This window comes from Trichosurus vulpecula, chromosome 3, assembly GCF_011100635.1.
Source record: "Trichosurus vulpecula isolate mTriVul1 chromosome 3, mTriVul1.pri, whole genome shotgun sequence".
NCBI classification, from domain to species: Eukaryota; Metazoa; Chordata; class Mammalia; order Diprotodontia; family Phalangeridae; genus Trichosurus; species Trichosurus vulpecula.
The window spans coordinates 44,969,071-44,981,987 of NC_050575.1; the positions used below are offsets into that span (position 1 = coordinate 44,969,071).

Here is a 12,917-nt window from a genome sequence, read left to right on the forward strand (position 1 = left end):
ATAAGACAATTATGGACTCATAATTTTGTATTCTATTCCAAACTCAGTTGCACTTGGCTTAGATGATTGAAATCTTTTAAAACATTTATTTAATAGAGCTATAATTCCAAGTCAAAAGACTATTTTTTTGCTTTTTCTTGATAACAGAATTTGGTACTACAATAAGAAGCATTTCTCCATCTTCTCCAAATTGATTTTGGCTTTAAAAATATAACTTTAACTCATGATTAAAACTGTTATCCACCTCTAAAGAAAGAACTGATGGAATCTGAATGCAGATGAAAGCATACTACTTTTCATCTTTTTTTGGTTCATGTTTTCTTCCATATATTGACTATGGAAATATATTTTACATGAATTGCATATGTATAAACTATATCATATTGCTTACTTTTTCAGGGAGAAGGGCAGGGAAGGAGAAAGGTAGAGGATTTGGAACTCAAAATAAAAAAAAAAGATTTTTAAAAATTGTTTTTATATGTAATTGGGGGAAAATAAAATATTATTTATGAGAAGAAAAGTACACATTTAAACCATTTGATTCCCAGATTTATTAAAATAATCAGGCAAATTTTAAAGCAATATAAAATTTCTGATTATGGTATAAATATGGTGTACATACATGGATACACACATGTGTATATTATATATATATATATATGTACACATAAATACATACACACACACACACACACACACACACACACACACATATATATATATATATATATATATAAATATATATATATGTATATATATATATATATATATATATATCATCTTCAAATCAATTCCTTGGGTGTAAGTGCCACTTACTCTTTGTAGTTAGATCTTGTTTTGCACATTCTCCTTCTGAAATTGATATATCATCGATGGCAATATCACCTTCTATACCAGGGCCTCGAATACCTTCAAAGATGAGCTACAAAAGTAAATAAAATGAACTTAATCAAACAAGGATGATTTGTGTAGTCAATTTATTATAGAAATTAAGAATGCAAATTCTTAATTGTCAAATCTTAGGAAGTTTTTTATTGGTATTTAACAAATTATTAATTAGTTACCATGGACCTAAATTCAAAGCAATTCTTATTGGACTTAAGAGAAATATTAGCCCCTATATGCAAGTAGTTCTCCAGTTATTAGTAAAGCCAGGTTTCCAGCCCTATCTTATGATTTAAAAAAATCTTGTTTTTTGGGGAAAGAAAACAATTGGAAGATAATTTTTTTTCTGAGAATTACAGACTGAAATACATTCTGAATTTATTTCCAACCAAAAAAAAAGAAAACCTTATATATTTCCTTCTCTGAAATTTTAGAATGTATAATATTTCAAAGATGATTCTCTAGCCTGGAACATTAGGCTATATCTACAATCATAGATAGCTAAAATTACAATTTCTATACAGACCTGAAGAAAAGTAGAAGAGCAGTTGTGTTGACAATCTTGGCACAAGTAGAAAAATATCTGGTTGACCAGATTGCATTAATCCAGGAAGTGTTCCATTTCCAAATTCATTAACTCAGAAATTCCTTTATCTGATTCTACCCTTCTTTTGTTCCATCTTTCTCTCTCCTTTATGACCCCTAATACTGGTCTTTGTTACTGTGGCCTACATTTCCTACTGTCTCTTGGTTCTTTTCCAGGCCATTATGACTTCACTGTGTACACTGTTCTGCCTTTGCAACAAATTAATATTATATAATCTTAACTTGGTACTCATTTCAATAAAGTGATCTCTTTACATATTCCTAATAGACTCACCCTCCCACTTGTTGCAATGGCTCATCCAAAAGTTTTAATCTCCCTTCAAGGGTCCCACTATGCTCTCTCCCCCAACCCTTTCAGCTAAGAATGTCAACTCATACTTCACTGAACAAAAAAAACTGAAGCCATTTGACAAAAGTTCTCTTCTCGTCTCTCCTCACTTCACATCACTGGGATGTCTTCCCAATTTTCCCCCCCTTTACCCTCATCTCTCATGAAAAGGTGGCTCTTCTCTTTGTTAGGGCACTTCTTGTTGACTTTTATAAGTATCTGTGATACATTTCAATGATTTTCTTAGCATTGCATATCACTTTACTATATTTGTCAGCAGGTTCTCTGCTACTCTCTTTCTAATCTTCAGTTTCTCCCTATCTCTTAGCTTCTTCTCCATGGCCTACAAATACACTTATATATCTCTATCTCTCAAAAATCCTATGTGTCTTTTCCCCTTAACTCCTTGAAAGCCAAGTATAATCAATATCTCTACTTCCTTTTCAATCACTAAATTCTAAATTCTCTGCAATCTGGCTTTGAAACCATAATTCAACCAAAACTGCTGTCTCTTAAGTCACCAAAGATCTTTCTTTAAAATAAAATTTTAATCACATATTTGGTTTCAACATCATCTAAATTGCTCCCTACATTTCTCCCCCTCATTCTTTCCAGAGAGTCATTCCATATAACAAATAGCATTTTTAAAGGAAGAAAATTTATTTAAAAATAACAGAACCAATCAATACGTAGAAAAAGTTTGTAAATTTATGCAATGTTCCACTCTGGTGGAGTTCCAACCTCTGCAAAGAAAGAAATTATACTAATCTTTAAAGAACAACTAGTACCAATAAAGACACAAATTATTCTCAAAAACTGAGAAAGAAAACACTCCTAAGCATACTCAATGAGACAAATATAGTCCCAACTGCCAAAAGAGGGAAAGATAAAGCAAAGAAGAATGTTGTACCAATATTATTAATTCTTTGAGGTCCTGCTTATTATGTTCACTTTCAACTGTTTTATTGTTTTTGTTCTTTCCATTTACATTGTTGTAGTTATTATTTTCTTGTTTCTGCTTAATTTACTCTGCATCAGTTTAAGTCTTCCCTTTATTCATAATATTCAACATTTCTTAGAGCACAATGACATTTTATTAAATTTATGTACCACAATTTCTTTAGCCTTTTCACAATGAGTGAACATCTTTTTTCTCATTTTTTGATACCACAAAATGTACTGTTATAAATATTATGATATATATGATAACTTTATTTTATTAGTGACTTCCCCAGTTTATTAGTCTACTAGTAGATTCTCAGGGTCAAAGAGTACGGGCATTTTAGTTATTTTAGTTTTATATTGTAAATTCTTTTCCAAATGATTACACTGAGGTACTTGTAATTCAATATATACAAATATTTTCTGTTTTGGCACATTGATTCTCAAATGTTTTATGCATCATATCATTACATTGAATGGGATTTCCCTATTATTACCTCTTGGACTTCATGATTGTTATAAAGAACTGCTATTATTTTGATGTGTTGACTTGAAGCCTGAAACTTTGCTAAAGCAACAAATTGTCTTAATTAAAATCTTTGATGATTTCCTAGCATTTTCTTAAATAGGTCATAGTAGCTATGTCATTAGCAAATAAACTGGACATAGTAGGCTATTATAATTTTCTATACTTCTTTTGATTTTACTGTAATTTCACTTTGTTTACTTTCCTACTTGGTTAATATGATTTTATACCCTCTTTAAACATCAGATTGGCTAAAGGCATAACAATTTTAGTAGTTTTTTTTCAAAGAAGCAACTTTTAGTTTTATCATTTCTATATTCTTTTATTTACAATTTAATTTTTCTTAAAATTTTAATACACCTTTTTTGGCTTATTTTGGGTTTGATTTGTTGTTTTGCCCTCTGATATTAAATATGCATATTATATTTGTTAACTCTCTCCTTTTACATTTGGTTAATGTATGCTTTTAGAAATATAATTTTCCCCTGAGAACTCTATTTATTGAATCCCAGAAATTTTAGCTCATTTTCATCCTTTTAATTTCATTTCACAGGATTGTTAATTATTTTTATGATTTGTTCTTTGACCCCGAGCTCATTATTTGGAATTTCATTATTAAATTTCCTTTTGAGTCTATGTGCCATTGGTGTGTGTGCTCTGAAATTACTATTTTTGTTATATTATGGCCTGCATAGGATATGCTTACTCTACCTTTTTACATTTATTTGCAATGGTATTATGCCATAATATGTGATAAGTTTTTGTAGAAGCTCTGCATGGTGCTGAGGAATATATTATTTACCAGGCCCTTTAGCAGATGCCATAAGTCTTTTAGCTCTGGAAGTTTCCAGGAAGTTTTTCACTTTTATTTTTTCCCTTTCATTTACTTTATTGTTAAATTTGTCTAAAATTTAGAGAAAAGTATTAAAAGCTCCTACTATTATTACGTAATGATGTATACTTACAACTCATTAAAGATTTCTTTGCTGGTTTGAATGTCATGAAATTTGGAAGAAATTAATTTAGCATTAATATCAATTAATGGTTTCTTTCTGCAAAATGCAGTTTCCTTATTTATCTAAATATTGTGGGAGGTTTTTTTGTTTTTGCTTTATCTTATAGAATGAATGCTACTCTCATGTTTTTTATTCTGATACATATAAATGTTTTTCCTGTCCTTTATTCTTATTTGTGTATGGCTTTACTTTTTAGCATTTCCCACATTTCTAGATGCTGATTGACCTCAGGAGGTCTGATTTTTTTCTCTTCAGGGAGGATACCGTGAGTGGAGGCATAATATACTCACAGACTAGTAATATTATTGACCACCAAATCCTGGTAGATTATGCTTATTCTAAGGAATTCCTTTCTTATCAGACTGTTCTTATTTTTCTGAATCTTTGAGTGTTCTTCAATGGAATGCCCTCCCAACAATGAATTAAAATTTCCCCTTCCCCCTGATTTTTTCAATCACTGCCTTAACCACTTAGTCAAATCTCCTGGAGTTCTTCCTCCTGAGGAATTACAAGAGTAATTTGACTTGATCAGAGTACATCATCCATCCCCCTCTATATTTGATCTTCCCTCTCCATTTTATGCAGCCTCCCATTCTGCAAATTAGTCCTACAAGAAACAATAATTCACCTGGAAGCCATTTGGTAGGGTAAGTTGTATAATTTAGTATGTGGTTCAGGCCTATTCCCCCACCAATGTTTATCCTATTTATGTTTTGCTTTCATCATTATCTCCTTGTGCACATTTAGGAAGAAATATCTTAATATGTTTTTGCTGTAGTTGTTTTATCCTGATAGGTGTCTTTCTTCTAGCTTTTCCACCTTTTAATAATCTTTAGATGCAGAGTGAAGATGGTAGAGAAAAGACACAGACTTGCCTCCTGAGTTCTTCCAAATTTGTCTCCAAACAACTTTAAAGTAATGCATTAAAATGAATTCTGTAACAGCAGAACCCAGAAAAGGATGAGGTGAAATATTTTTTCCAGCCCAAGACATGTTAGAAGGTTGGGAGGAGAGGGTTGTGCTACCAGAGGGAGAGTGGAGCTCTGTTTAGCACAGGCAAAACAGCAGCAGGCTTTGGGGGCAACTGAATTGACAATGGTAGCTTTTGGGGCTCTCAGCTCACAGATGCTAAGGCACAACTGCTAAGAAGGAGATTAAAAAGGTCTTTTTGCTGTCACTGGGTGCAGGACATTGCCCATACATGGATCTAGGCTCCTGCATTGAGGTTGCATGGCAAGGAGGAGGACTAATACACTAGAGCTTGTGGTTGCAGGGGAGTGGGGACCCTGGTCACAGTTCCAGTGTGGAAAAGAGTGCTTATGGTCACTCATATACCAGAGCACAGGCAAGGAGAGGAGTAAACACATCCTCCCTATGTCATACCAACTGGGAAGAACACAAAACTTAAAGATCCCCAGAACTAGCTCTGAAAACAGCTCAAAAAACATTAAGCTTGGGAAAAAGCCCCCTCTACCCCAAAGCATAGCTCAACTTTAATACAAAGTTAAAAGTCAAGAAATGGGCTTGGAGAATGAGGAAACAAAAACAAAAAAGGAACCTGACCATACAAAGTTGCTGTGGTAACAGGGAAGATCAAAACACAAAATCAGGAGATTACAAAGTAAAAACTGCTGCATCCAAAGTCTCAAAGAAAAGGTGTGAATTGGTCTCACATCAAAAAAAAAAGAATTCCTGGAAGAGCACAATGAGGATTTTAGAAATTAAATAAGAGAAGTAGAGGGGAAAATCAGAAAAAGGTGAGAGTGATGCAATAAAATCATGAAAAAGCATCAACAGCTTGGTAAAGGATGCAAAAAAAAATACTGAAGAAATTACTACCTTAAAAAAGAATAGGCCAAATGGCAAAAGAGGCACAAAATCTATTGAAGAAAATAACCACTTTAAAAAGCAGAATTGGAAAAGTAGAAAAACAGAAATAGATCCACTGAAGAGAGTTACTTAAAAAGTGGAATTGATCAAATGGAAAAGGAAGTACAAAGCCTTACTGAAGACAATAATGCCTTAAACATTATAATTGGGCAAGTTGAAGTTAATGACTCTATGAGACATCAATAAACAGTAAAATAAAATAAAAAGAGTGAAAAAATAGTAGAAAATATGAACTATCTCTTTGGGAAAAAAACAATTGTCTTAAAATACATTAAGGAGAAATAATTAAAGAATTATTAAACCACCTGAAAGCTATGATAAAAAGGAGCCTCATTATCATCTTTCAAGAAATTGTCAAGGGATACTGTCTTCGTATACCTGAGAGGGTAGAATAGAAACTGAAAGAATCCCACCAATCACCTACAGAAAAAGATCCCCAAATGAAAACTCCGAATTCCAGAACTCTGGTCAAGGAGAAAATATTGGAAGAATATGGAAAGAAACAATTTATACATCATAAAGGCACATTCTGGATAACACAAGATTTAGGAGCTTCTATATTAAAGGATCAGAGGACTTGGAATATGATATTCTGGAGGGCAAAGTAGCTAGGATTACAACTAAGAATCACCTAGCCAGCAAAACTTAGTATAATCCTTCAGTGGAGAAAAAGGATATTTAATGAAATAGAGGGCTCCCAAAAATTCCAGAAAATGAATGAAAAGACCAGAGTTGAATAGGAAATTTGACTTTCAAATGCAAGACTCAAGAGAAGCATAAAAATGTAAACATATGTAACAACAATGTGGCTTTCTGCTACTGTGGCTGTATAAAACCAACAGCACCAGCACACAGAAAGTCTGCCAGTATGATTTCTTTATCTGCTTTTGTAAGGAAAGCAACTTTAAGGGGTTAACAAAAGGAAAGCAACTTTAAGGGGTTAACAATCTCACTTTAATCAAATGTACAAATATCATTCACTTAGTTCAGGGGGAAAAGCCAATACCCCGAACTTCAAAAAGAATGCAAACAGAAATTACAAACATATATTATACACACGGAGAAAATAACATAAACCAGATCATCTATAGCAATACATCATAATTACCAGAGAAGCACCAACATCTGGGTTTCTTTGAATCTGGGGGCTCCTTACCAACAGCTACCCAGGGTCTCATCTGGTCAAATCACACAACACTATTCCAGTGAGGGAGAGCCCCAAACAAAAAGCTGACCTATGAGTTTATATACCCTGTATAGGGTCAAAGGGCATCACAACCATGCAACTCAAAACCATGTGATGCTTCTTCAGGCATCACAATCATGCAACCCAAACCTATGTACACTAGGCTTTCTTGTTTTTTAAGCAGGTCATCAAAGACTCCCAGATTTAATCAAAGAAACAAAGGCACTTGATTCCTTCAGAGCTCCAAAAGGGAAAACAGTAAAAAAAAAGTCCCACCTTTATTATCAATACAACACGAAAAAGAAATAACAAGGAATTGAATAAGGCTAAGCTGTTCACATTCCTACATAGGATGATACTTGTAACTGTTAAAAACTTTATCATTATTAAAGTTAGAAGGAGTATGCATAGATAGAGGTCATGAGTGTGAGTTGACTACAATGGAATGGCATCTAAAAGATAAAATAAGTGGGTGAGAAAGAGGAATGCATTGGGAGAAGAGGGAAGGAAGAGATAGAAAGGGGTAAATTATCTCACGTAAAAGAAGTATAAAGGAACTTTTACAATTGAGGGGAAAATGGGAGGATGTGGATGGTGGATAATGCTTGAACTTTATTCTTATACAAACTATCAAAGGGAAGGAATGGTGTACACATTTGGTTGGGTATAGAAATCTATCTTAACCTACAGGGAAGCAGGAGGAGAAGAGGATAGGAGTAGAGGTCATGGAGGCTGATAGAAAGGAGGGAGGATTGAAGAAGGCAGTGGTCAGAAGCAAAACACTTTTGAGGAGAAACAAGGTAGAGAGAGAGAAAGAGAGACAGAGAGAGGGGGGCAGAATATGACACAGGGGGAAAACAGTTTCTCTGATAAAGGCTTAATTTCTCAAATATGTAGAAAATTGATTCAAATTTATAAGAATGCAAGTCATTCCCCAATTGATAAGTGGTCAAATAATATGAACAAACATTTTTCATATGAAAAAATTAAAACTATTTAGAATCATGTAAAAATGCTTTAAATTGGTATTGATTAAAGAAATCCAAAAGAAAACATCTCTTAGGTACCACCTTATACTTATCAGATTGGCTAATATGACAGAAAAGGAAAATGACAAATGTGGAGTGGATATGGGAAAAGTGGGACACAAAAATCATTAGTATAATGATTTAATCCTTCTGTAGAACAAATCCCCTTTGACCCAGCAATACTACTACTAGATCTGTATCCCAATCATATATATACATCCACTCTTTTTTGTGGCAGCACAGAATTAGAAATTAAGGGAATGCCCATTAACTGGAAAGCTAAGTGGCACAGTGGATAGAGTGCTGGGCCTGGAGTCAGATAGACTCGTCTTCCTGAGTTTAAATTAGGCCTCAGACAGTTGCTAGTTGTGTGACCCAGACAAGTCACTTAACCCTGTTTGTCTCAGTTTCCTCCTCTGTAAAATAAGTTTTAGAAGAAAATGGCAAACCACTCCAGTATTGCCAAGAAAATCCCAAATGGGAGGGGGGTGGTTCAGATTCAAGATAGTGGAGAGAAGGCAGGGACTTACCTCAGCTCTCCCACAAACCCCTTCAAAGACCTTTAAGTAATGCCCTGAAACAAGTCTTGGAGTGGCAGAATCCACAAAGAATGTGGTGAAACAATTTTGCAGCCCAAGATAACTTAAAAGTTTTGTAGGAAAAGGTATGTCACACTCAGGTGAGAGTAGAGTGCAGTCCAGTGCAGGCTGTACCAGTACAGATCAAGAACAGGCTTTGGGAATGAATGAATCAGCAGGGGCAGTGGCTGCTTCTAGAGCTCTTAGGCCACAGACAGCAAGGGGATTGAAATAACTGGTCAGATGGAGATTAGAGGGATGTCTTTGCTGGCACTGGGCACAGTACTCTTTTGCTTTGCCCATACTCAGATCCAGGTGGCAGTCCTGGGTGGCAGTCACAAGATGAGGAGGAGCACTGTCACACCAGAAGTTGAAGCCACAGTGGAGCAGAGATCCTCATCACAGTTCCAGAGCAGAAAAGTGTGCTTGTGGTCAGTCACAGACCAGAGGATAGACTAGAAGAATAGTAAACACACCTTTCCTTAAATCAGACTGCTTTGAAAAATTGAAAACTTGCAAGTCCCTAGAAGTATTTCTGAAAACAATTGCACAAAACCCCTAAAGCTTGGGACCAGTGCATCCTCCACCCTGGAAGCAGAGCCTTGTTTAACAACGAGTTAAAAGTAAAGAAATAGAGTGGGAAAATAGCAAAAAAAAAAAAAAAAACAAACCAGAAAAAACGCTGATCATAGAAAGTGACAAGGAAGATCAAAACCCACACCCAGAAGATAAAAAGTCAAAGTTCTTATATCTAAAGCCTCCAAGAAATATATGAATTGGTCTCAAGCCATGCAAGAGTGCACAAAGGATTTTGAAAATCAAGGAAGGGGGGTAAAGGAAAAATTGGGAAAAGAAATGAGAGTGAGGCAAAAAAACCATGAAGAAAGGAGTCAAGACCTTTGTAAAGGAGGCACCTCCACACACACACACACAAATAAAACTAAAGGAAATAACACTTTAAAACACAATAGGAAAAATTAGTAAAAGAGGTACAAAAATCCAATGAGGGAAGAGTACCTTGAAAAGCAGAATTGGCCAAATAGAAAAAGGAGATGCAAAACTTCACCGAAGAAAATAATGCCTTTAAAATCAAAATTGGGCAGAAGAAAAAGAGGTACAAAATGTCACTGAAGAAAATAATTGCCTAAAAGTTAGAATTGAGCAAGTGGAAGCTAATGGCTCCACGAGACATCAAGAAACAATAAAATAAAACCAAAAGAATGAAAAAAGAGAAGATAATGTGAGGCAGGAAGGTGCTTTTACAGTGGAGGGAAAGATGGGGGAGGTGCTGGGGAATGCTTGAAACTTGAAGTAATCAAAGCTATCTATAGCCATATTAAAAAAAATACTCTAAATCACTATGGATCAGAGAAATGCAAATTAAAACAGCATTGAAGTACTACCTCACACCTATTAGATTACCTAATAGGACAGAAAAGGAGAATGATAAATGTTGGAGGGGATATGGGTAAATTGATACACTAATGTGCCATTGGTGGAGTTGTAAACTTATTCAACCATTGTGTAGAGCAATTTGGAGCTACACTCAAACATTTATAGCACCTCTTTTCTGGTGCAAAGGATTGGAAATTGAAGGGGTGCCCATCAATTGGGGAATAACTTGAACAATTTATGGTATATTATTGTGATGGAATACTACTGTGATGTAAGAAATGATGAGCTACATTAGGGGTGGAGAACTTGGAGCCTTGAGGCTACATGTGGTCTTCTAAGTCCTTGGGTGCATGCAGCCTTTTGACTGAGTACAAGTTCTACAGGACAAATTCTTTTATTATGGGGAATTGTTCTGTGAAGCTTGGATTCAGTCAAAGGACCTCGCTTGAGGACCTAGACAGCCACATGTATCCTTAAGGCCACAAGTTCCCTACCCCTGAGCTAGACACGCTCAGAAAAACCTGGAGAGACTTACATGAAAGTGAAGTGAGCAGAATTGGGACAACAGTGTATACAGTAACAGCAATATTGTAAGATGATCAACTGTGAATGACTTAGCTATTCAAAGCAATGCAATGATCCAAGACAGCTCTGAAGGACTCGTATCAAAAAATGCTATCCATCCTCAGAGAAAGAACTGATGGAATCTAAATATAGATTAAAATATTCTTTTAAAAATTTTTCTTTATTTTTCTTGGGTTTTTATTTTGATCTATGTTTTCTTTTATAACATGACTAATACGGAAATACGTTTTGCATGATTACACACATAAAACAAAACATTCTCAGCAATACAAAGATCCAAGAAAATTCCAAAGGACTTATGATGAAAAATGTTAAGAACTGCTGGAGTCTGAATGCAAATCAAAGAAAGTTTTTAAAACTTTCTTTGTTTTCTTGTTTTATTTGAGGGTGTCAATGTTTCCTTTCATAACATGACTAACATGGAAATATGTTTTGCAGAAATGCACCTATATATATATGTATGTATGTATATGTACACACACACACATACACACACACACATATATATGTGTGTGTGTATATATATATATACATATATATGTATATATATATATATCCTATATCAAATTGCTTGCTTTTTCAATGAGGGGGGTGAGGAGGAAGGGAGAGAATTTGGCATTCAATTTTTAAAACGAATGTTGAAAATTGTTTTTATATGTAATTGAAGAAAAATAAAATATTAAATAAAAAGATTTTTAAAAAAATAAAACTGAAATGGGGTCATAAAGAATTGGACATGACTGAAAATTACTAAACAATAACCACAACCATTAACTGAGGAATAACTTAAAAATATATGTAGTAACAATAATATTGTATGATGCTCAGCTGTGAATTACAGCTATTCTCTTTTTATAAATTTATTTATTTTAGGTTTTCAACATTCACTTCCACAACATTCTGAATTCCAAATTTTCTCCCTATCTCTCCCCTCCTCCCACCCCAGGACAGCATGCATTTTGATTACCCCTTCCTCCAATCTGCCCTCTCTTCTACTACCTGCCACTCCCTTCTCTTATCTCCTTCCCTTCTATTTTCCTGTAGGGCAAGTTAGATTTCTATACCCTATTGCCTGTATATCTTATTTCTCAGGTTGCATATAAAAACAATTTTTAACATTCATGTTTAAAGCCTTGAGTTTCACATTCTCTCCCTCCCTCCACCACCCACCCTCATTGAGAAAGCAACTTGATATAGGTTATACATGTGTAGTCATGCAAAACACTTTCATAACAGTCATGTTGTGAAAGACTAACTCTACTACCCTCTATCCTGTTCCACCCTCCCTTTATTCTATTCTCTTCTTTGACATGTCCCTCCACAAAAGCATTTACTTCTGTTTGTCCCTTCCCTCAATCTGCCATCCCTTCTATTATCTCCCCTCTCTTAATCTCCTTCCCCCGTGCTTTCCTGTAGGGTAACATAGATTTCCATACCCAATTGAATGTGTGTGTTATTGCCTCCTTAAGCCAAATCTGATGAGAATAAGGCTCATTTATTCCCTCTCCCCTCCCCCATCTTCCCCTCCATTGTAAAAGCTCTTTCTTGCCTCTTTTATGTGAGATAATTTACTACATATACTTCTCCTTTTCTTGTTCTCCCAGTACATTCCTCTCAACACTTACTTTTATTTTGTAGGTACCATCCTTTCATATTCAGCTCACCTTATGACCTCTGTCTACACACACACACACACACACACACACACACACACATATACATATATATGTACATATACATACATACACATGCACACACACACCTATACGTACATACATACTACACACAAACACACACACACACACATACACACACATATTCTCTTTAACTTCCCTAATACTTGGAAATGTCTCTTGAGTTACAAATATCATCTTTCTATGTGTAACAACAATGTTGGTAGCAACTGCTGTGGGGGCATAAGACCAATAATACCAGCACACAGAAGGACTGCA

At 34.8% G+C, this 12,917-nt stretch overlaps 1 protein-coding gene across 1 annotated transcript in view; it reads right to left on the reverse strand.

Moving 5' to 3' along the window:
• Positions 1–12,917, reverse strand: part of MDGA2 (MAM domain containing glycosylphosphatidylinositol anchor 2) — a 195,256-nt gene that overhangs the window by 9,383 nt on the left and 172,956 nt on the right. The window contains exon 7 of the mRNA XM_036749708.1: positions 817–922. Coding sequence (XP_036605603.1) covers positions 817–922 — 106 coding nt within the window. The remainder of the gene's footprint in view (positions 1–816; positions 923–12,917) is intronic.